This window comes from Hylobates moloch, unplaced genomic scaffold (genome assembly GCF_009828535.3).
Source record: "Hylobates moloch isolate HMO894 unplaced genomic scaffold, HMol_V3 SCAFFOLD_19, whole genome shotgun sequence".
Lineage (NCBI taxonomy): Eukaryota > Metazoa > Chordata > Mammalia > Primates > Hylobatidae > Hylobates > Hylobates moloch.
The window spans coordinates 10,670,250-10,695,532 of NW_026652294.1; the positions used below are offsets into that span (position 1 = coordinate 10,670,250).

The following is a 25,283-nucleotide window of genomic DNA, read 5'->3' on the forward strand; positions in this document are numbered from 1 at the left end:
GCATATTGGGGGAGTTAGGCCTTCAAAATATGACTTTTGGGGAGACCCAATTCAGTCCATAGCAGTCATTTATTTAGTGTTTTTCTTTAAAAGTGACAATTTTAAAAACAGGAATAACTTATCTTGTTGATTCTTGGATGCTTTTCTTGTTTTTGTATATCATCTCTGAAATTAGAATGTCTTTTTTTTTGAGTCACTCTGTTGACCAGGCTGGAGTGCAGTCCATGACCATGGCTCACCACAGCCTCTACCTCCTGGGCTCCAGCAATCCTCCTGAGTAGCTGGGACTACAGGTGTATGCCACCATGCCCAACTTATTTTTGTATGTTTTATAGAAGACAGGGTTTCACCATGTTGCCCAGGCTGGCTTTGAATTCCTGGGCTCAAGGGATCATCCCACCTCGGCCTCCCACAGTGCTGGGATTACAGGTATGAGCCACCATATGCTGGGCACTGTGGGATAATATCTTAAAATCCATGAAATGTCCTGGTTTAAATTTTTCTTGTCCACTAAAAGATATAATGGCTGATGGCATCACGGATTTGGTGGAAAATGGTATTTTTGGTGTTTTTTTAATTTGAGACAAGGTCTTGCTCTGTCGCCCAGGCTGGATGGAGTACAGTGGTGCAATCATGGCTCACTGCACCTTTGACCTCCTGGGCTCAAACGATCCTCCTGCCTCACTCTCTGGAGTAGCTGGGTCTACAGGCATGTGCCACCACACCCAGCTAATTTGTTAAAATGTTTTGTAGCGATGGAGGCTTGGTGTGTTGCCCAGGCTGGTCTTGAACTCCTGGGGTCATGCAAGTGATCCTCCTTCCTCAGCCTTCCAAAGTGCTGGGATTACGGGGATGAGCCACCATGCTGAGCCTCTTTAAAATGGTATTTTTTTAAAGGAAATATTATCAAGAGTTTGTGCTAGTTATGTTTTTCCAACCCATGTTAAAATGAATAAATGTTTGTTGTTTTAAAAAGTCCTCCTGTGTACCACCTTGCAGCCTCTGTGGATCAGCAGTGGACTCCTGGCCTACCCTCTGGGAAACATGGATGTGGTGTATAGTTTTCGGATCATGTTTTGTGGAACAGCGTCTTCACCCAGCATAGCTGTGCTTTGGTTGGTCTCACGCACTGAAGTGTTACTTAAGGTTTGGATTATGGGAAGGACTTTTACTACTAAAGGCATTGGAAAACCATACGTTTTGGGAGGCTGAGGTGGGAGGATAACCTGAGCCCAGGAGTTCACGACCAACCTGGGCAACATGGCAAGACCCTACCTCTATAAAAATTAAAAAAAAAAAAAAAGCCAGGCATGGTGGCTCATGCCTGTGGTTCCAGCTACTTGGGAGGCCAAGGTGGGACGATCACTTGAACCCAGGAGGTCCGGGCTGCAGTGAGCCAGGTTCACATCATTGCACTGTGGCCTAGATGACAGAGTGATACCTTGTCTCAAAAGAAAACCACATCAGTAAGCCATCTTCTCGTTTGCCTCGCTAACATCCTGTTGAGGTGTCCCACAAACCAAACAGGATGTGGGGGTGCGGAGGATTATCCCCTCTAGGAGCAAGTTGCCTCATCTAGTTGAGGGAGAGGTGGTTCTGTCACCACTAGGGCACGTTGAGTGCTGCAGAGATGGCTGGCGACAGGGATGTCTGGCCTGGCAGATGTCGCCTTCAAGGAGGGAGTGTGCTCATTGCAGGCTGCTTTCTGGGATGGGAGTAGGCTAGTAATGTGATGTGTGGGGCCTTCCCTGAAATAGAAGGCACTGGACAGGCATGTAGTATGGATAAGGTAGAGAAGGTGATGGATAGTTCTGGCTTTCCTTGTGAGGTGGGCATGCTGGTGGCATTTTTTAGATTTTCCGAATGGCCTTTTTTTCCATTTCCTTTTTTTTTTTTTTTTTTTTTGTAAAGCTGCATTCTTTTGCATTGAATGAAACCCCATCAAGGGCATCTCCTAACTCTTCTTCTGTTCTCTTGTCCAGGGCTGGTGTTTTTTGTGTGTTTGTGACTGACAATGCAGCATGGAGAATTTGGAGAAGCTAGTTTTGCCTTTTCTCCTACAGGAAGAGGGACTTGTCTGCGAAGAAAGGGGTCTGCCTTTCAGTCCTTTGAAGCCACCTGGTCTGACAAAGACAGTTTCCCTGTCCCTTTTTGAACCTTGAGCTGAGCAAAAAATTACTTAGTTACCGAAAGCAGGTCAGTGTAGAGGACTTCCTCTACTCCTGCTTTGACTTCATCTGCAAGAGAGCTGAGAACTGAGTGAGGCATTTCTGCTTCTTGAGACTTCTCTTGGTGTGGCAGGGCATCCTGTCGAGGAGGGGCTCCATTGCCTCATGCCCCGGGTATAAACAGTCCCAGAGGGCTTTGGAATCAGCCTGGGTCAATTCTGGAAGAAAAATAAGGCCTAATAAGCATGCCTCTTTTCCCAAAATGTAGCCACAGGGGTCTAAGCAGCTGATTGTGGGGTCCAGGGCCACCAGGAGTCTTGGCTGGCCCAGCATATCTTGATTTGTTAAGAAGGTGGATTCGAATTCAGTCTAGAGAAGATAACATGCCTATTGTGCAGAATGCAGGACTTTTTGTTCAAGGCTGTCTCCATTTGGAAGTAGAATGACAAAGCAGTGTAGATTTACACAGAGCATCTTTGAGTCTGTTACAACCCTAAGTTTTATGGTTTTGAGCCAGGACAGTACTTTTCACATTCTTTGTCGAGGGGTTTTGCAGTCCTGAGATTTTACTGTGGTGCACTGGTTATGAGATAAGACTCATAGTTACAAAATTCCAAGCTGAGGATTATCATCTAGAACCACTCCACAGTTGGATCCTTGGGCTCACTCTTCACTGTGTCACTCACAGCACCTGTCACAATGCATGTATGTTACCCAGAGGGTGCCCAGTAAATTTACTGAACGAGTTTCTAAACTTCCAAATTGCTTTCTGATTGGATAATAAATAATGACTTTTTTTTTTTTTTTTTTTTTTGAGACAGAGTCTCGCCCTGTTGCCCAGGCTGGAGTCCAATGCCATAATCTTGGCTGACTGTAACCCCCGCCTCCCAGGTTCAAGCAATTCTCCTGCCCCAGCCTCCCAAGTAGCTGGGATTACAGGCGCACACCAACATGCCCAGCTAATTTTTTGTATCTTTAGTAGAGACAGGGTTTCACCATGTTGGCCAGGCTGGTCTCAAACTCCTGGCCTCGTGATCCGCCCACCTTTCGGCCTCCCAAAGTGCCAGAATTACAGGCGTGAGCCACCACGCTCAGCCAATGACTGTTCTTTTTGAGACCTTGGACATTACACTGAATCCAGTGAAGTTTCTTGAGACTGTACCATGATTAGGGGTGGGAAATAAATGTTGTGTGCCGTTTTGGATCTGGAGAACTTTGTGGGAGTGAAGAGTCAAGAAGGATGCTTTGAAAAGCATAACTCTTGCCGGGCGCGGTGGCTCACGCCTGTAATCCCAGCACTTGGGGAGGCCGAGGCGGGCGGATCACAAGGTCAGGAGATCGATACCATCCTAGCTAACACGGTGAAACCCCGTCTCTACTAAAAATACAAAAAAATTAGCCGGGCATTGTGGCTTGTGCATGTAGTCCCAGCTACTCGGGAGGCTGAGGCAGGAGAATGGCGTGAACCCGGGAGGCAGAGTTTGCAGTGAGCTGAGATTGCGCCACTGCATTCCAGCCTGGGCGACAGAGCGAGACTCCCTCTCAAAAGAAAAGCATAACTCTTCTCTTCTGTCCACTTGTTAATAACAGCTGAGGTTGCAATTCATGGGAACAATGAGTTTTGTCTTTTCTGAAACTTAGTAACCACTTGGTCTATCAACAACTATTTGAGTAGTCCACTGGGCAGGCAATAAAGCAGTGATCCATAGATTTGGAGATGGATAAAACAGTTGGTTTTCTCTCACTCCCCTCCTTTAGGGGAGGGAAAGGTATATGATACAGCGATTAAGAGCATTAACTGAGGTGGGGGGTGATGTTAGAGTGTCTTTTTGAACATGGGTCCAGCTGACTGTTTCTTTGGGTCTATGACCTCCTGAGCCCAGGTTCCTTATCATCCCATGGGGCAGTAATCACTCTCCTGCCCACTTCAGAGGGAGGAAGTGGATGTGACCTGAATTATGAGTTGTAAAGACTGAACACTGGAAATGATTGCTACTGACGGAGAGAGGGTGTAAGAGTGGCCCTTTTGGAGTGCAGAGGACACCAGGAGCCTCAGGCTCATGACTGGCCTCATTTGATTCTCCTCCCCTCCTTGTGTACCAATCACCCAAGGAAGGTGATTCATTAGACTTCATTAGACATACTTCCCAGTTCAGCTTCTCTCTTAGCTCAGAGTAAACAAGTGACTCTCTGTTCAGAACCGAATGAATTGCATCTGGTACTTTTAGTCTTTGTGTCTTACAGCAAAGATTAAATGGTACTCTGGAGGCTTGGCAAGATGAGACTCACTTCATCACCAGAGAAGAATGGAGTCACTTGGGAGGGAGCACCCGTTCTGGTATGAAATTTCTCCTGATCACAAGTGCTTGTGAAAATTAACCTTTTGCATACTCTCATCCTTCTCAAGGAAAGGCTGAATTGCTTCTCAAGTTTTGTCCTGCAGCCTTGGGTGAGAATTCTGGTTTTGTTGCAAAGCTAGAGCTCGAAACAAGAAAGTACAAGCCCATTTTTCTTGGAGGAAGAAGGCAGGCAGCTCAGCTTGCATGAGCATCTGGCCCAGCAGTCCATGGCTCCCTTTGTGGGAAGTGTCCCCTTAGCTGTGGAACCCAGGTGGGTAGGTGAACACCTCACCTTATGACTGCCACACCTTATGACTGCCCATTAGCTGCTGCGCCTCCTCTCCTCCTTCTCTTTTCTTCTGTCTTTCTGGAGGAATAGTCTAGTTTGGGTTGGGGATGAACCTCTGGCCTGGGAAGACCTCTTTCAAATAAGATTAGGCCCATCTGTGGCTTAAGAAGTTACTCATTCACCAAGGCACATGCTTGTGTCTAGAAGTATTGTTACCACAATAACATTAAGTAGAACATACACAAGTGCCATTTTTGTAAATAAAATCAGGAAACTGTAGCCATTTCGTATGGTAATTCCCAGTAACTCTTGAGAATCTTTTTTTTTTAGAGACAGAGTCTCGCTCTGTCGCCCAGGCTGGAGTGCAGTGGCACGATCTCGGCTCACTGCAAGCTCCGCCTCCCAGGTTTGCGCCATTCTCCTGCCTCAGCCTCCCTAGTAGCTGGGACTGCAGGCGCCCACCACCACGCCTGGCTAATTTTTGTATTTTTTTTTTAGTAGAGACGGGGTTTCACCGCGTTTGCCAGGATGGTCTTGATCTCCTGACCTTGTGATCCGCCCACCTCGGCCTCCCAAAGTGCTGGGATTACAGGTGTGAGCCACCGCGCCCGGCCCTCTTGAGAATCTTGAGTTGTGATTTCTGTCGTGTAGACAAGTATGATGGACTGAATATTCATTTCATTTCTCTACCAAATTCTTGTGTTGAAGCCCTAACCCCCACGGTGATGGTATTTGGTGCTGGGGTCTATGGGAGACAGTTAGGGTTAGAGGAGATCAAGAGGGTGGGACCTTCACGATGGGCTTAGTGCCCTTATAAGAAGGGACACCAGGGAGCTTGCTCTCTCTTTCTCCCCTTGTATGCACAAAGAACAGGTCATGTGAGCATGCAGGGAAATGGTGGCCACCGCAAGCCAAGAGAAGAGGCCTCAGAGTGAAACCTACCTCAGTGGCACCTTGATCTTGGACTTCCCAGCTCCAGAACTGTGAGAAAATAAGTTTCTGTTGTTTAAGTCTCCCAGTCTAGGGTACTTTGTTATGATAGCCTGAGCAGACTGAGATACTTAGTTCAGATAGAAAGTGAGAAGCTAATTTGAGTATGTTCTTTATCTGTTCTTGGCCTGTTTTCTTTGGTCTGGGCAAGTCATTTTCAAGGTGTTCTGTGAAGTTCGTCTTCATCAGAATCACCTGGGAAGCATGTTAAAAAATCAGAGTCTGGGTCCCAACCCCAGAGATTCTGATGGGGGTTATATGTGTGGCCGGACTGTGCGTTTTTCGTTTATGTTTTTTTCTTTGAGATAAACTTTACATGGAGTGAAATGTACAAATCCTAAGTGTACTGTCTCATGGGCTTTTAATAAATAAGTCCCTTTGTGAAACCTAACCCCTATCAAGATAGAGAACAACATGACCATCAGCCCAGAAACTTCCCTGGTGTCCCTTCCCAATCAGTCCCCACTGGGGATCTTCAGTGGCATCCCGGAGCTGTTTGCTATGGTGGCAGTAGCTGGAGAGCTACCGTTAATTAATTTGAGCAACAGTGCAGCTGAGAAATTTGATCTAGCAGGGAAGTCTGGGACTGCCATCCTGAATTCAAGGTTCTCAAATCCTGTAGCTCTTGGGTCATATTGATAGGGGCTATATTTTTAAAAAGGTATAGTTGGGCAACCGTTAGAAGGAAATGGCAATGAGCTCATCTTTGGGCCTATTTACTGCCCGCTTTTGAAATTGGGTTGTTTCCAGTTCTGAGTGGGGAGGCTGCACTGTTGTTCTGAGTCTCAGATTGGAGCCCATTACCTGCCAGGCTCCTGCTCATTCTTACTTCCTCTTGGAGGGATCCCCAGCAATTCCAATTCCACTAGTAGGGTTTCCCAGCTGATCACTCTTCTCTGGCTGTTCTCAGTCATTCTAAGTGTAGAAGCTACATCATCCTTGGCTTCTGCCTAGTGGCTCACTTAACTGCATCACCTCAATTTATCATGTTGCTGTTTATCTTTTGTAACATAAAGTTTTATTATTTGACATACTATCTCAGTCTGTTCCTTTTGCTCTAACAAAATACCTGAAACTGGGTGATTTATAAAAGAATTTATTTCTCACAGTTGAGGAGGCTGGGAAGTCCAAGTTAAAGGTGCCAGCAGATTTGGTTTCTGCCGAAGGCTCACTTTCTGCTTCCAAGATGGCACCTTGTTGCTGTGTCCTCATGTGGCAGAAGATGGAAGGGCAAAAGGGTCAACTCTTCTTCAAGACCTTTTATAAGGGCACTAATCTGTTCATGAGGGAAGAGCCCACACTGTCTAATCACCTCCCAAGGCCTCGTACCTCTTAATACTGTCACCCTGGGGGTTGAGTTCCAAAGTGCATTTTGGAGGGCCATATACGTTCAAACCATAGCACATGCATTATCTCATTTAATCCAGAGCTAATGGTTGACATCCCATCCCGTTGGGACAAGAACACATGGATAGTTGAGCTTAAAGTGTCAAAATATGGACAGTATTCAGAGGAAACAGTGATAGTGAGCTGGAGGGTTCTGGAAAGATCATGTGGAGGCAATGGGGCAAGAGCTGGACCATGAAGAATGGATGGGGCAGAGGATCGGCAGGCAGGAGAATGGGGGATAAGGACCTCCTAGCGACTTAGGTGAATTTAGTATGACATCTTGGTTTTATTAAATAAGTAGCATTTGATACTCTTTAGTCTACTTTACCTTTTCCTTCCAACAACTCTGTGAATTAGAAAGGGCAGATGGTTAAATCTATTTACTGTTGAGAAATGGAGGTCCAGAGAGAAAAAAAATGCTTTACCCAAGACACACAGTGAAATTAATGGCAGCCTGAGCTTCTCACCCTTGCTATTTGAGTTTCCCCATGTCACCTGACCACCCACTGGTATCTGACCGCAAGAGACCTTCCTTGCTGACTTCCTGTGGTATTTTATTTTGTTTTGCACAGCATGGCAGTGCTATTAAAAACTAAATCTTTTAAAAACAACATTTCCTCAGTAGCATCAAACACACATCTTTATCTTCTTGATTCAAGCTGGTCCTGACTTTAATTTGATGTCTTTAAGATATCTTGAGGAGAATAGGGTAAAAATACATGTGGACTTTCTTTCTTGAGAATATAGGGAAGTATTAGATTTCAGAGTCTGAGGTTAACACAGTGGTCACCAGCCTAATGTGGCTATTTAAATTTGAGTTAATTAAGTAAAACTTAAAATTCAGTTCCCGGTTTGCATTTACCGCATCCCAGCTGCTCAATAGCAACATGTGGCTTGTAGCTCCTACATTGCTGGTATAGAAACAGAACATCGCCATTATTGCAGAACGTTCTGTTGGACAGCGCTAGCCTAAAGCTGCTGTCTCAACTAAGTGACTTCTCTGTAACCTCTGACTCTCTGTAACTTCTAACCTGTAACTTCTGTGTAACCTTTGACCTTACAAGGTAGGCTTGGAGTGCAGAGGGGTGCAATGAAGTTGTCTGTGATACTTATGCTTATCTCAGGCCATACTGTAATGTTCTCTGGGTCATCTCTCCAAAAGGCACAAGCAGTCACTTGTTTTTCACAGAGAGAGAACCCCTGATTCTAGCTATTATACTGACTCTTGTAGAGGTGCTACAGGCAGGCCATGATAGGATCTGGAGCCACTGTGTTATCATTTCTCCCATAGTTATAGATGGAGTGCTCCATGTGTCATTAGTCATTTACACTGTTGTGTGTGTCAGCCTCAATGTCTACCCATGAGGATACATGCCTGTATTTGGGGAGGTATGCAGGCGAGGACAGCTGCAGCCCAAAAAGCTCCTATATGAAGGAATGAGCTGCCATACTGATGCCTCCATTCTTAAGAATGTTCTCTGTTGTGGTTGCTGGTCTCTGGCTGAAATTTGGTATATACAGTCTTTAGTTTGCAAGAATAAAAGGCTCAGTGCAGTGTTATAGGCAGGGGTCTGCTCTTAGTTCAAATGCATTGAGGGAAGCCGTTTTATGCACAGTGGCTTGTACCCTGAACATCCTTTTGGAAAGACGAAACAGAGAGGGTTATTTTGTGACTTCACCATATACATGGCCTGAATGAATGGTAAGACTGTTGAGTGGAAGGTTGGGTAGATTAGAGTGTGCTACCAAAGGCAAAAGGGCTCTGGCCAAGGGCCCAATGCTACTGTGAACAGGATGCAAATGATGGTGGCCTCATAGGAGATACACTGAAAGGGGAGTTGGGTGGGACTGGAGCTAACCCCATTTGAGGTCCTCAAGACCATGTAATGAAGCAGGAAACCCAACACACAGAGTGCATGAAAGCAGGACACAGTGATGAATCCTGAATGGGCAGAGGGCCCCAGAGAGGGAGACAGTGACTTGGGTTCTTTAAGGGCTCAGAGGCTGTAGCCACAGGCTACAGATTCACCTCATTCCATCCCCTGCTTCTCTGTAATTGCCCTGGTGAGTTTCCAAATGAAGGGAAAGAGCCAATAGCCATTTAGGAAGAGATGCACTAGATGAAAATCACCTGATTAAAATATTGCTGTTAATCTCAGGAGAGGGGGGTAGGGAGGAAAAAAAACCACAGGCTCAAGCGTTAAAAGCAATAAATTATTTGTTAGGCTTTGCCACCCAGTATGACCTTGGGCAAGTCACATAAGGGCCCCATTCACTCTGATCCTGGAGCAGGGGGAATGCCTGCCACCTGCCTACCTCATGGGGGTTTTGGGAGGATTAATGAGATAATGTCTGAGCTGTGCTTTGGGCTCCTTGGAGACAGCCACTATATATCAGGAATTATTAGCACAAGCTAGGACAGTTTCTTGCCTATTCTTTACCTCATTAAGCTACCTATGCCTGATTATATCTGCTTATAAAAGTTCCTGCTTAAAGAAGAGTGGACTGGGAAGGTCATAACCCAGGCTGGATCTGTCCTGGTTGGTTTCATTAAAGCCACTCCCTAAACCCACACTCATCAGCAACAGGGCACCTTGAAAGCTTAGCACAGTACCCAGCATCTAATGCCAGAGATGGATGGTTAAAAAGAAAAGAAAGAAGAAGATCCTGTGGACTTTTTGCGCTTCTGTGCTTTGTGTTACCACTACCAACCCAACTACCTTCTAGTGCACGTAGGGGAGTGATTGCCAGGTTGCAGGGGATGAGGGACAAGCTCCAGGAGTCTTCAGCTACTCAGTTTTTAGACTGAGTAGCTGTCAGATGGATGGACAGGTTTTTTCAGTGTCAAATTTTGAAGCAACTGACTAAAGAAGCCAGGCGGCTCTAAGTTCACATACTAAGAAACCTGTATGGATTGTGTTTCTAAGTGAGGGCAAGTCCATGTTGTATGAATGTGTATTATGTACAAAAGACACAAAAAAGTATATTCGGTGTGGGTCTCTATCCTCAAAGGTCTTCATCCAGTTGGATAAATTTGACATTTATTCCTAGAAAGCTCACTAGCCTTGATATAGACCAGGGGAGAAGTCAGATTAGGGGGTCGAAGCACTTCAGGCCAAAGGATTCAGAGGCCGAGCCTGGGCCAGGGGCAGAGGGGTGAGGGGAACAACTCAGCCACAACATCCTCGAGTGTATCCAGAGGCCATGCAGACAGAGGCTTGAACCACAGTTCACAGGAGGCTTTCAGGTGCCTGTGATCCTCCTGGAACAGGAGAGGACAGGAAGATCCTAAGGTACACTTCAAGGCCATCTCCCACCCACCTCCTATCTCCTGGGAGGCTGTCATGAGACAGTGTCTCATCACCTCCCAGGTTCTGATGAGGATGAACTTCTGTACTCCAGCTCCCTCAGAATAGAGTTGCGAAGGTAAAGCTGCTTAGCTACAGTCTCAAGTGGACTCTTCAGCAACAGGGCATCCTGCAGCTCACGCTGCAGTCATCTGGCCCCTTCTCTTCCAAGGTCATAATTTTTTGATATGAAGGACAAAGCCGTGGGGAGCTGGCACCTTTGGCTACTCTTTCTTTTGCTGTCTATGTAAGTAATAAACTGCCTGAATCCAAAAGTGGCTTGTGATACCTTTACCAGCTGAATTAGTAAGGTCTTGGCCTTGCCTTGTCTCGTATGCTTGAAAAGAGGGTGTGCCCAACTCTCACCTCGACTGCGACAAAGCTTTAGGCCAGAAGGATAGAGCTGGTTCCCAGGGCCTGTCAAAAGAGAAGGGAGCAGGACCGAGGGCAACCAGCAAAGCTTTAGACCCATGCAGACCAGTGCCACCTGGCTCAGCCATCCTAGCACAGCTGGAATTCTTTCCATCTTTGTTTCATCAGCCATGCATGAGGACACTAATACTGACATTATAATGTTGTTGTTAAGATTGGAGATGATGTATGTTACACCTCCACAGCAGTCCCCGACACAACTACTAAAACAGAAAGTAACAGCCACTACCATTTACTATGTGCTTGCCTCGTTCCAGGCACTATTCTGCTAGTTTTAAAGGCTAACTCATCTGACCCTTACAACTACCTTTGAAGTAGATATTCTTGTTTTATGTAGATGAGGAAGCCAAGACAAAGAAAGAAGTTCAGAAATTTGCTCAAGGTCAGACACAAGTTAGTGGCAGAGCTGGGATTTAAACCCAGGCAGCCTATGAGCCTGGGTTCTTAACCACCCTGCCTCAGTGGACATCAGCCATGTTGCCACACTTTGCTGCTGAAAAGAAAGTAATATTTTATCCAGTCTAAATGCTGAGAACAGTTCCGGTCTCCTTTATCTTAGTATCAGGTTGAACCTGAGTAGAAGGAAACAACAAGACAGAAGGGCTGGCAGGGATCTAGATAGAGAGGACTCTAAAAGTGATGAGTGATCTGGCTTGCAGGTGGTAGAGTTGTACTTGGTTTGTAGTTAAGGAGAAGGACAAACTTCAAAAGCTGTCTCATAAGTCAAAGGCTCCAATTTAGGAATATGCCAGTTTTGGTAATACATTTAGCCAAATGCTGGACAAAATAAGCTAGATGTGACAATGGACATGAAAATGCCAAATTCAGAATGGTGGTCACATTTTGTAGGAAGAGAGAGAGAAATACTATTTTTCAGGCTAGTATTTGATGTATTGTTACTGTTTTATACCTCAACCCCTTGATTTCTTGAAAAAGTGTAGACTTGATGACTTTACTGCGTAATAAATCCACCCATTGCACCTACATTGCAAGCAAACTCCACCCACTCCATAAATTGGTGATGTTCCCGCTACATCTCCTGTCTACTTTCAGATAGTTTTCCTAAAGCCCTGACTGGCAAAAGCCTAATTCTGCCCTCTGCAAAGATCTCAGGTCCTTGTCTAACTGAAGGGGAAAAACATTAAAAATGAAATGTTTGAAACTCAACAGAGTGAACAGAGTGAAAACTACTGCCTATAATCGTGTGTCGCATAATGATGTTTCAGTCAACAACAGACTGCATATCCAACAGTGGTTCCGTAAAGATTATAATGAAACTAAAAAAATTTCTATCACTCAGTATTTACTATATTTTTTATGTTAAAGTGTACTCTTCTACTTATTAAAAAAGAAGTTAGCCGTAAAATAGTCCCAGGCAGGTCCTTCAGGAGGTCTTCGAGAATAAACCATTGTTATCATAGGAGATGACAGCTCATGTGTGTTACTGCGCCTAAAGACCTTCCAGTGGGACAAGATATGGACATAGAAGATAGTGACATTGATGATCCTGACCTTGTGTAGGCCTAGGCTAATGTGTGTGTCTTAATTTTTAACAAAAAGTTTAAAAAAATAAAAAAATAAAGTTCTGATAGAAAAAAGCTTATGAAATAAGGATATAAAGAAATATTTTTGTACAGCTGTACAATGTGTTTCTTATTAGAGTGTTATTACAAAAGTCAAAAGTTAAAAAAATTAAAAAGTTTATAAAGTAAAAAAGTTACAGCAAGCTAAGGTTAATTTATTATTGAAGAAAGGAAAGTTTTTTTATAAATTTAGTTCAGCCTAAGTTATAGGCATATAGTTTTAAAAATCTTTTTTTTTTTTTTTTTTTTGATTTTGGTATTGAGTTTTTTCCTGTTTTCGGGCTGGAGGAGAGTGGTGTAATCTCGGCTCACTGCAACCTCTGCCTCCTGGGTTCAAGTTTGAGATGGAGTCTCACTCTGTTGCCAGGCTGGAGTACAGTGGCGTAATCTCGGCTCACTGCAACCTCTGCCTCCTGGGTTCAAGTGATTCTGCCTCAGCCTCCTGAGTAGCTGGGATTACAGGTGTCTGTCACCACGCCTATCTAATTTTTTTTGTATTTTTAGTAGAGACGGGGTTTCACCGTGTTGGCTAGGCTGGTCTCGAACTCCTGACCTCAGGTCATCCACCCACCTTGGCCTCCCAAAAGTGCTGGGATTACAGGCGTGAGCCACTGCACCCAGCCTAAAAATCTTTCATACCATATTTTTTACTGTACCTTTTCTGTGTTTAGATATGTTTAAATACACAGATATTTACCATGGTGTTACAGTTGCCTACAGTACAGTAACATGCTTTACAAGTTTGTAGCCTCAGAGTCATAGGCTATACTGTACAGCCTAGGTGTGTAGTAGGCTATCGCATCCAGGTTTGTGTCACCACACTCTATGTTTGCACAGTGACAAAATCGCCTAATATTTCTCAGAACATGACCCCTGTCATGAGGTGACACATAACTGTATTTAGGATTAAGGCTTTCAGTGAAGTAGAACCATGGACAGAAAAGAAAAGACTACCTTTGAATTGTTACTGCTTCACAGATCATCTGTCTTCTCTGTTAGTTTTGGAAACTTGTTTTATCCTGTATTGGGCTATTTCACTGCGACATATCTAGGGGTGAATTTATGGATTTAATACATCCTGTTGGGGCTGGGTGCGGTGGCTTATGCTTGTAATCCCAGCACTTTGGGAGGCTGAGGTGGGTGGATCACTTGAGCCCAGGAGTTCAAGACCAGCCTAGACAACATAGTGAAACCCCGTCTCTACAAAAAAGATGAAAATTAGCCAGGCATAATGACACACACTTGTAGTCCCAGCTACTCAGGTGGCTGAGGCAGGAGGATGGCTTGAGCCCAGGGGGGTTGAGGCTGCAGTGAGCTGAGATCACACCACTAAACTCCAGCCTAGGTGCCAGAGTAAGACCGTGTCTCAAAAAAAAAAAAAAGAAAAGAAAAAAACACAACTATATATATAGTGGAGCAAAGCACTCTGTTTTCGATCTGAAAACTTATGTCTTATTTCACTTCTGGAAAGTTCACAGCCTTCATCTTTCTGAATAGGGTTGGTCTGCCACCACTCCAACACCCTTCCCCTGGATAGCTATCAAAGCTGTGTTAGAGGCTTAGGTCTGCCCTCTGTGTCACTAACTACTATTTTTATTCTTCCTCTACTGCATTCTGGGTGACTTCCTCAGCATGTCTTCCAGTTCACTAATCCTATCTCCATCTTTGTCCAGTTGGGATTATCATTTAAAATTTAATTTCAATGTCTGTTTTTCATTTCTAGCATGTATACATTATTCTTTTTAAAAAATATCCATGTATTATTTCCTTTCTGCCTGTTGTGTTTTATATTTCCTTATTCTTTCTTATAGCTATAATTCCTTTTTTCATCTCCCATAATTCCTAAAACATACATTTAAAAGTCATTGTCAGGCTGAGTATGGTGGCTCACGCCTGTAATCCCAGCACTTTGGGAGGCCGAGGCGGGTGGATCACCTGAGGTTAGGAGTTCAAGACCAGTCTGGCCAACGTGGTGAAACCCTGTCTCTACTAAAAATACAAAATTAGCCGGGCATGGTGGCACACGCCTGTAATCCCAGCTACTTGGGAGGCTGAGGCAGGAGAATGGCTTGAACCCGGGAGGCAGAGGTTGCAGTAAGCTGAGATTGTACCATTGCACTCCAGCCTGGGTGACAAGAGCAAAACTCCGTCTCAAAAAAAAAAATAAGTCATTGTCAGACTGCCCTATTTTCATTTAATCTCAAATAAATTAACCCCCCAGTGTCGATTTTGTTGGCTGTCTTCTTGAGTTTTCCTTTGGTATTTTGGAAATTGTGTTTGGAAACTCACGGAGTCAGAGTTAGTTTGGAGCAAGTGGTCTTCTCTGTACCATCCCTCCCCCAACAGCCTTGTGGTTACTTCTCCAAGGACCTGTAAGCCTATAACAGGTCTCATAGTGACATGTCAGGGCCCCCAGGACATACAGACACAGATAAACTTCAGTCTTCATACCTCCAGGTGGTCTTGGCCCATATGTGCGCTGTAGATTGTACATGCTTCTTCGTAACATCCTAGGCTTCACTGTGAGCTGTAATTGTCAGATGTTTTCAGTCTCCTTTCATAGCTGGGGCAGCCTAGCCCAAACTTTGGTTTTAAGTAAGGACAGTGGCTCCCATCCCGCCCCACTTGGGCTACTTTTAGTTCCCAGTCCACCAGAATAGAGTTCCTAGCACCACCACCTACATTCAGACTCAAAGCACAGCAGGACTGTGGCTTCAGCATTCATCTTTGCTTTATTCTGTTCTGTTCTTTTTTTCTCCCATAGATATGTTTATCTTGTTTTTAAGCATAATTTACACCTTTCATTTTCTTTTTGTATTTGATGTTTGGAATGGAGGAGAGGGAAACTGAATCAAAAATAAACTTATACACTGAGCAGAAGGTGATACGTAAAGGAGATTAAGGACAGAGTCAAGCCTAGTGAGGGTAGATTATTCCAGGCAGAGGGAACAAGAGCAAGTGCAAAAAACCTATGGTAGGCAGGCCTGGCACGTGGGAGGAGCAGCAGGGAGGCCAGTGTGGCTGTAACAGGGTGAACAAGAAAGAGACTGGCAGAAGAGAGGGGTCAAAGGTCATGGCAGGTCAGACACAGGATTTTCCAGGGCTTCATAAGTCAGCTAGGAAGCCAGTGGTAACTTGCACAGAGTAGTGACATGGCACGACTTATATTTTAACAGGATTGCTCTGGCTGCTGTATTTGAGAAAAGACTGGGGAAGGAGCAGTGTCAGGGAGTGGAAGAGTTGAGGGAGAGCAGTTAGGAGCTCTGGCAGTAACCCAGAGGAGAAGTGAAGGGGGCTTGGAACAGGGTGGAAGCAGGGGAGGTGGTGGAAAGTGGTTGGGTTCCGAATAGGTTTTGTAGGTAGAGTCAGCAGAATTTGCTGAAGGGTTGGTTGTGGGTAGGGGAGAAAGGAAGCAAGGATGACTCCAAGGAATGAAATGCCATTACTTGAGAAGAGGAACATGACAGAAAAGGTTTGTTTTGGAGGAAGCTCAGTTTTAAACAATGAAATGAAAATTAGCCCTTCTTACCCGACTACAAAGATATGATAATTACTGTAAGACTCAAAAGAAGACTGAAGACTGTTATTCAGAATATAGAAAGAACTCTGAAAATTCAGTAAGTACACAACCTGATTAAAAGCCGGTAAAAGATTTGAATAGAGACTTTACAAAGAAGAGATAGGGATGGCAAATAAACACATGAAAAGTTGCTCAACAACATTGGGCATCAGTAAATGCAAAATAAAACCACAATGAGATACTGCTACGTGCCACTAGAATGGCTAAAATTAAAAGGCTGGTAATAAAAAGTGTCAATGAGGAAGTGAAACAATGGGAACTCTCATACATTGCTTTTGGTAATCCAAAATGGCACAGTTCCTTTGGAAAAGTTTGGAATTTCTTATAAAGCTCAGCATACACCTACCTTGTGATCCAGATATTCCACTCCTAGGTATTTACACAAGAGAAATAAAAACATTTGTCTATGCAAACCTAATCAAATATCCATGGCATCTTTATTTGTAATAGTGAAAAAGTGGAAACAATCCAATGTCCATCAACAGATGAGTGAATGAAAAGTGGTTCACCCATGCAGTGGACCACTACTCTGGAATAAGCAGCAAAACACTGATACATAGGTGAACGTCAAGAACATGATGCTGAATCAAAGGACCCAGGGTTATTCCCTTCCACCAAAAAAAGAGTGCATGATACATCATGTTTCTGTTTATGTGGAATTCCAGAAAATATAAACCAACTTATATAGTAACAGAAATCAGATCAGTGATAGTCTGGGTATGGGTGGAAGAAGAAATGGACCATCAGGGAACAAGAAACTTTCCGGGGTGATGAAAATGTTCTGTATCTTGATAGTGGTGGTGGTTTCACAGATGTCTGCACCTGTCAAAACTCACTACACATTGTTATCGGTAAATGATTAGTTTATTGTATATAAATACCTCAATTAAGTCTGTGTTTGTTTTTTTGGGTGTGGTGGCACAAGCCTGTAGTCCCCGCAAGTTGGGAGGCTAAGGTGGAAGGACTGCTTGAGCCCAGGAGTTTGAGGCTGCAGTGAGCTATGATGGTGCCACTGTACCCCAGCCTGGGCAATAGAGCAAGACCCTGTCTCTAAAAAAAACATGTTTTTTTAATTGCTGAATTCAGGCTATGAACAATGACAGCATTCTTAAAAGAGAGTCAACAAGTCTACCATGGAGCTCTATGACCCACCAAAAGTCGTAGTAATTCCGGTGCTGACCACTTGATTATCACCAGCAGCCTCAGTTATGTAGATGGGCTTTTAATTCACAAACAGATGACTTGATGAAGAAAAAAGGGAACTTTACTCTTCTGATTCAGGTATGGCTCAGAACCAGGCCATGAAACACCCAAGGACCTAAGACACAGTGCCCTCTTAAGACAGCTAGCATGAAAATGGTTCTTTTCCATGCCTCATACGCCCTAATTGTGGTAGAATAAAGACTGACATCCCACAGGATGTAAGACGTGTGTTTATTAAGGGCATTGACTTGTGCCATCTCACTCAGGTGAGGCTGGCACCATTCTTATTTTACAGATGAGGAAACAACCTTGGGGAAAAAAGTAATTGCCTGGAGCTCAGCTGCATTCTTTTTTAAAAATTAAGAAATTTTAAAGAGATGGTCTCTCTCTCTCTGTCATTCAGGCTGGAGTGCAGTGGCACCGTGATAGGTCACCTGTCACCTTGAACTCCTGGGCATAAGCAATCCTCCCACCTCAGCCTCCTGAGCAGCTGGGATTACAGGTTTACACCACCACACCTGCCTAAGTTTTTGTATTTTTTGTACAGACAGGGTTTCTCCATATTGCTGAGGCTGGTCTCAAACTCCTGGCTTCAAGTGATCCCCTTGCCTCGGTCTCCCAAAGTGCTGGGATTACAGGGATAAGCCACTGCGCCCAGCCTGTTCTTTTCATCACATGACTCCACTGGTAGATAGTCTTGCCCCACTATATTTTTCCCTTTCTCCCCATTTACCATTTATTTGCATAATTCTTTAATAACAGCTTTATTGAGATATAATTCACATACCATATAATTCACCTATATAAAGTGTATAATTCAGTGGCTTTTAGTATATTCAGAGTTGTACAACCATCACCACAATCTATTTTAGAACATTTTAATCACCTCAGAAAGAAACCCTGTACCTTTTAATTCTCACTCCCCTGTCTTCCCATTCTTCTACCTCCCCAGTGCTAGGCAACCACTGATCGACTGTCTCTGCCCTATTCTGGGCTTTCATATAATAGAATCATATAAGACGTGGACTTTTGTGACTAGCTTCTTTTACTCAGCATGTTCTCAAGGTTTATCCCCGTTGTAGCATGTATCAGTACTCTGTTCATTTTTGTGGCCAAATAATATTCCATGGTGCGGGTTAACCACACTTGATGTTTCCATTCATCGGCTGATGGACATTCACGTTGTTTCCACTCTTTGGTTATTATGAATAGTGCTGCTATGAACGTTCATGTACAAATTTCTGTGGCCATGTTTTCTTTTCTCTTGCGTATATACTTAGGAGTGGAATTGCTGGGTGTCATATGGTCACTCTATGTTTAAGCCTTTGAGGAACTGCCAGACTGTTTTCCAATGTGGCTGCTCCATTCTGCATTGCCATCAGCAGTGTTTGAGGGTTGTAATTATTCCACATTCTAGCCAACACTTGGTATGACATGATGTCTCATTATGGTTTTGATTTGCATTTCGTTGATGGCTAATGATGTTGAGCATCTTTTAATGTGCTTGTTGACATTTGCATATCTCTTGGAGAAATATGTATTCAGATCCTATGCCCATTTTTAATTGAATAGTTTGTCTTTTTATTGAGTTGTAAAAGTTCACATACATTTTCTTCTGTGGGTTTTATACTTTTAAGTTATTTATTTATTTATTTTTAGAGACAGGGCCTTGCTGTCTCCAGGCTGGAGCGCAGTGGAGCCATCATGGCTTAATGCAGCCTCAAACTTGTGGGCTCAATCTTCCTGCCTCAGCCTCCCAAGTAGCCAGGATTACAGGCATGTACCACCACACCTGGCTAATTTTTTAAATGCTTTGTAGAGACAGAGTTTGCTATGTTACTTAGGCTGGTCTCAAACTCCTGAGTTCAAATAATCCTCCTACCTTGGCCTCCCAAAGGGCTGGGATTACAGGCATGAGCCATGGTGCCTGGCCTTTTTTATACTTTCTTGAGAGTATCCTTTACAGCACAAAAGTTTTTAATTTTGATGAAGTTCATGTTGTCTATTTTTTCTTTGGTTGCCTATGCTTTTGGTATGATGTCTATTGCCCTACTTTTTGCATGCGAGGTACATGGGCCTCTTTGTATCTGATCATCAGAAATAAAAGCAGGACGGGCAGGATCAGGACTGCCCTTCAGATGAGGTTACATGACTCTTCTAAGGTCACACAGAAGAGGCAGTACTGGGATCCACTGTGGGCCAGTGTGACTCGAAGCCCTTGTTCATCATAGCACACCACAGCATAGCACAGCATCATCAGGGAGTGGAGAATGAGAGGTTCTGCCTTAGGCCCTTCACTAAAGTGCCCGTTCTTAACACTGTGTTGTGAATCCCCTTCTCAGAATGGTTACTTGGCAAATGTTGAATTATTTCTTCCATTTTTGTTTCTATGTTTTTCCAGTGAAAGAAATTTAAAAAAAAGAAAAAGGAATGAACTTAAAATCTTGACTGGAAAGTAATGAACCTTCTCAAGGGCCTGCCTTCCTTTGCATTCAGAAAACTACTCAGGGTTACAACAAACCAATACATCCCATTGGTTCCTTGTAAGAAATTCTCCAAATATCAGGAAACATTGTGGGAAAGGAATGCATCTCTCTCTCTCTCTCTTTTTTTTTTTTTTTTGAGATGGAGTCTCGCTTTGTCTTCCAGGCTGGAGTGCAGTGGCGCGATCTCGGCTCACTGCAAGCTTCACCTCCCAGGTTCACGCCATACTCCCGCCTCAGCCTCCTAAGTAGCTGGGACTACAGGCGCCCACCATCATGCCCGGCTAATTTTGTTTTTGTATTTTTAGTAGAGATGGAGTTTCACCGAGTTAGCCAGGATGGTCTCTATCTCCTGACCTCGTGATCCGCCCGCCTCGGCCTCCCAAAGTGCTGGGATTACAGGCGTGAGCCACCGTGCCTGGCTAGAATGCATCTCTTTGACCATGCATGTTACTACTTAATACTGCCATTTGTTACTTTTAAACCGTGTTATACATAGAGCCAATTTATGGGAAAAAGCCCTGGTTAGCTTCAAATTTTGGTCACTTGTCCTGTCAGCAGATGCATATACATTTTATAATTGTTTTCAAACTCCTGATTAAACAACATTACAGTGAAGGAGGGCTCAGCTCTTAATCACTGTTCCTTGCCTGGTGTCCAGCCACAAGGTCATGGCTTAGCAAATGTTGGTTTAAATGAGTAGTAGAATCCAAAAAAGAAAAAATCTCCTACTATTCTTACTCTCCAGTCCATTAACTTTGTAAATTCTTTGTTTCCTTTTAGTTTTCATCTAGATACAGATGTGATTTTTATTTATTTTTATTTTTTTGAGACAGAGTCTCACTCTTGTCCAGGCTGGAGCACAATGGCCAGATCACAGCTCACTGCAGCCTCAACCTTCCAGGCTCAAGCAATCCTCCCACCTTGGCCTCTCAAGTAGCAAGGACCACAGGTGCATACCACCTAATTTTTTAATTTTTGTAGAGACAGGGGTCTCACTGTGTTGCCCACGTTAGTCCCAAACTCCTGGGCTCAAGTAATCCTCCCATCTTGGCCTCCCAAAGTGTGAGATTACAGGCAGATATGATTTTTAAATCTGTACATTAACTTTTCTGAAAATTTTGTACATACTTCTAATACTATGTTATCTTCATTATTATCTTACTGTGGTGACATTACATCCCATAAATTATGCACATTGTTTTTATTATATAGTCTTTGGGGGAACTTTTTTTTCTTTCTGAGTTTTCACAGTTTAGAGGAGGACTACTTAAATATTTCATCATATAAAGTTACTACTTTGGCTGGGTGCAGTGGCTCACGCCTGTAATCCTAGCATTTTGGGAGTCCGAGGCGGGCAGATCATGATGTCAAGAGTTCAAGACCAGGCCGGGCGCAGTGGCTCACGCCTGTAATCCCAGCACTTTGGGAGGCCGAGGCAGGCGGATCACAAGGTCAGGAGTTCGAGACCAGCCTGGCCAATATGGTGAAACCCTGTCTCTACTAAAAATACAAAAGTTAGCCAGGAGTGGTGGCAGATGCCTGTAGTCCCAGCTACCCAGGAGGCTGAGGCAGGAGAATCGCTTGAACCTGGGAGGTGGAGGTTGTAGTGAGCCGAGATCGAGATCAGGCCACTGCACTCCAGCCTGGGAGACAGAGCAATACTCTGTCTCAAAAAAAAAGAGTTCGGCCAGGTGCGGTGGCTCACGCTTGTAATCCCAGCACTTTGGGAGGCCGAGGCGGGCGGATCACGAGGTCAGTAAATCGAGACCGTGGTGAAACCCTGTCTCTACTAAAAATACAAAAAAATTAGCCGGGCGTGGTGGCAGGCGCCTGTAGTCCCAGCTACTCAGAGAGGCTGAGGCAGGAGAATGGCGTGAACCCGGGAGGCGGAGCTTGCAGTGAGCCGAGATTGCGCCACTGCACTCCAGCCTGGGCGACAGGTGAGACTCCGTCTCAAAAAAAAAAAAAAAAGAGTTCAAGACCAGCCTGGCCAACATGATGAAACCTCATCTCTACTAAAAGTACAAAAATTAGCCAAACATGGTGGCGGGTGCCTCTAATCCCAGCTCCTCGGGAGGCTGAGGCAGGAGAATCACCTGAACCTGGGAGGCTGAGATTGCAGTGAGCTGAGATCGCACCACTGCACTCCAGCCTGGGCAACAGAGCAAGACTCTGTCTCAAGAAAAAAAAAAAGTTAATACTTTGAGGTTATTTCCTCGGGGTCTGTTTGAAAAATGAAATTGTGGGGGAAGGACATACAGAGCTTGGGCATTGTCTCATTGCCAGACCGCTTCCCCCAGTTTGAGCCAATTTGTAGCATGGCCAGAATGTGTTTGCCCAAGTTGGGTTTAGAGCTGGTTTACTTGGCTGATTTTGCTGTTGTATTCATCACCAATAAGGTGGATGATGATTCTGTTTTCTTACTATAAATTAGTTGCATATATCCCTTAACTCTCAGTCATTTCATTCCTTGCAGTGTATCTTTGTTCTGTACCTGCTCATATGGAGAAGTTTAAAAAATACATTTGTACTTTCTGCACTACTTTGTCACTATCTGGTTCACTAATTATCCTAAAGGAATTGACTTAGCTCATGTTGCTTTATCATTTATAAACATATAAATAAGGCAGAGGTTGCATTGAGTGAAGATCATGCCACTGCACTCCAGCATGGGCAACAGAGCGGGACCCTGTCTCAATAAATGAATAGGCTGGGTGGCAGAGGTGGGTGGGTTACTTGAGTTGGATCCAGGAGTTTGAGACCAGCCTGGACAACATAGTGAGACACTGTCTCTACTAAAAATACAAAAATTAGCTGGGCATGGTGGTGCATGCCTGTAATCCCAACGACCTGGGGGACTGAGTCAGGAGGAAGTCCTGGCTGCAGTGAGCCAAGATTGTGCCTCTACATGCCAGCCTGGGTGACAAAGTGAGACCCTGTCTGAATAAAAAATAAATTAATATAGTTTTGGAATTTTTTTCACGTATTTTTCTAGTTTCAGTTCAGCATCATGTAGTTTGAATGATTTGTTGTTTATAGTATTGTATTTCATCTTAATTTAGTAACTCTTTGATGTGTTTAAGCACCTAATCCTTTTCATAATAAGAACGATCAAGTGTCCTTTATAAGTTGCCTTGCAATTTGAAGTAAAACTGTGTCAGTGAATTTCTGTGTAGAGAACAATACTTGTCATCTGGTAGGCACATGAGTCACTCTGAGTCACTTCAAGAATGAATTTAGAATTAATTTAGCTTAAGGTTTCTATAGTCTATTGGATACTTAAAAAAAATGTAACTTACGAGGCATCTTCTATTTGAAACTAGCAACAGCCATTCTAAGCGAGTGTTTGTGAAGTCAGACACGAGATATACATGGGGCCATATGTAAGTTTTAACATAATTCTCTGACAAAATGAAATTCTAGGGCATGGGAGATACTCAAGAGAAAAGGTGGATTTGAAATGCCTGCTGCTTCCCCAAGTTTCTGACAGGTCACTTCTCAGTTGTCCATTTGGTACAGAGGAACGAAATAGGTATAGAGGCTCTTTTTGTTTTTTCTCAAAAAAAGTGATACCCACTGGGGGAGACTCCAGCCGAGTGTTCTGAAAGCCAGAGTCCTCAGCCGAGAGAACTCCACAGTCTTCAGGCCGTTCCCAGCTGGAATTCTCTGTGAAACAGCAGCAACAGCCAGCAGCTTTTTGGTGTCTGGGGTAGTTTCTGACCCATCACAGTTCTCCTCATTGCTATGACAACAGGGAGAATAACTATTCAGGTTCTGTTTGATTCTAGATCCAGAAAAAGGTTTAGGCTGTTTGTTCAAAGAGCAAAAGAATTGTCCATTTCTTTGTACATAGAAGAGGGAAAAAAATCCTTATGATTCAAGAGAAAAATGGGTGGGTCTGTCCTTTTTCCATTCCTTCACGTAAATTATAAGTCTTGGTTCTAGCCACCACACCTTTTAAGAAAAGGTCTGGGACTGATGTGAAACTCTGTACCACAGCGACACCCTACCCTGGCCGACAGTGGCAAAAGAACAAAAGGAAGGAAGTTTCCCTTTTAAATCCCCAGGAATTTTTTGATGAGATAATATTACAGAGTGAAATGTCTCATCCTCTTATTAGTTTAGTATTTGGCTCCTGTGTAACAGTAACCCACTTAGAAGCAGGCAGCTCTTTTGAAGTTATTTTAAACTCTCAGCCTAGTGTAGAGATTTGTAACCTTGGATAAAAGCACCACTACCCCTAGTTTCAGTTTTGCCCTTTCAGACATGTGGAAAGTGCACCAGTATATCTCAAGGATTTTGTACCGAAAGCTTCTTAAAGAGCTGGTCTTGGTTTCAAAGTTTGGCTTGATGTACCATACTCAAGGGAACATAGTTCTTTTTCTCCAGATATTTAACCTTGTCTGACATCGTCTTTTGGCTTCGAAGTTCCCCTAGCTTCTTTGTCCATTAACAAAACATGAAACCACATGAAACTATGATAGTCAGTCTCACTGGGCTCTGAGGAAGTTGAAGAAAGTTCATCTTCATATTTAAACATAAAACCAGTTGTTTGATACCTGGTACCAGAGATGGCCAGGTATATGCATTGCTTGTTGGTAGCATTTTGCCTTAGTAACTCTATTCAGAAATCCAAGTGGAATGTTGAGTTCCTCTTCTAGAGATTATATCTGTGTCTGGGAGAAAATTGGAGCTTCTCAGAACAATCACCCTGGTTATTGTGTGTGCCATCTCTGTAACCCCCAAATCTATATCACACTCTGATGTCACCTGGGAGCTATTTTCGGTTGCGAAGGGTGGTGAAAGCTGCTGGTTCTTTCTCTTACCGTGTCTCCCTGAGTCATTCCCAGCCCACGTCCTGGATGGCTCCCAGAACAGCCGTCTCAGACAAAATCTCCCTTCAGATGTCCGCTCCTCAGTGCAGGGAGCCTGTGGGGTCTCTCTTGGGCCTGATGAAACCCTTCTCTGCCTTTTCCAGTGAGGAGGACCCATAGAATCTGCTGGAACACTTGGAGAAAGGGACTTCTTATTTCCAGCAGTGCATAAAATTTTTGATTAAAATAATTCACGTGTCTGTTTATAAAAAGACAGAGCGTACGTCATGGTTTATAATAAAAAAGAGCATCATCTTGTTTCACCTTCACCACCCCTGATTGCTATTCCCAGAGGCAACTATTTTCAATTCTTTAGTGGCTTCTTTTACTCTTCATCTCTGTGATTCTTTCTAAATTTCTGTAACTCTTATAGTCAATTGCAGAATAATTTATTGACCTCCTCCTGTAGAAAAAGATTTTGCTTTTCACTCACCTCTTCTCATTCCTGCATTCTTCCAATGTAGTTATATCACATAGGTCATACCCTGATTATGGGTTCTAATCCTAGTGTAACTTTTTGTTGTTTTCTGGAGTTAATCATTGCTCCCCTCACCCTGGCCCTCCATTACTTTAGTTTGCTGTAACTATCACTTGTCATCCTCT

General features: G+C 43.8%; 1 protein-coding gene across 5 annotated transcripts in view; it reads left to right on the plus strand.

Moving 5' to 3' along the window:
• ZNRF3 (zinc and ring finger 3) overlaps nucleotides 1-25,283 on the plus strand; it is a 176,873-nt gene that overhangs the window by 73,782 nt on the left and 77,808 nt on the right. Inside the window, exon 1 of one of the 5 annotated variants that reach the window (XM_058430993.1) lies at nucleotides 4,281-4,506. The exons of 2 other annotated variants lie outside the window; for them this stretch is intronic. In XM_058430993.1, coding sequence (XP_058286976.1) covers nucleotides 4,423-4,506 — 84 coding nt within the window. In that variant the 5' untranslated portion in view covers nucleotides 4,281-4,422. Of the gene's footprint in view, nucleotides 1-4,280; nucleotides 4,507-8,142; nucleotides 8,240-17,255; nucleotides 17,399-25,283 lie in introns of those variants that run through there. 2 more of the 5 variants (XM_058430996.1, XM_058430994.1) reach the window with 2 other exon arrangements.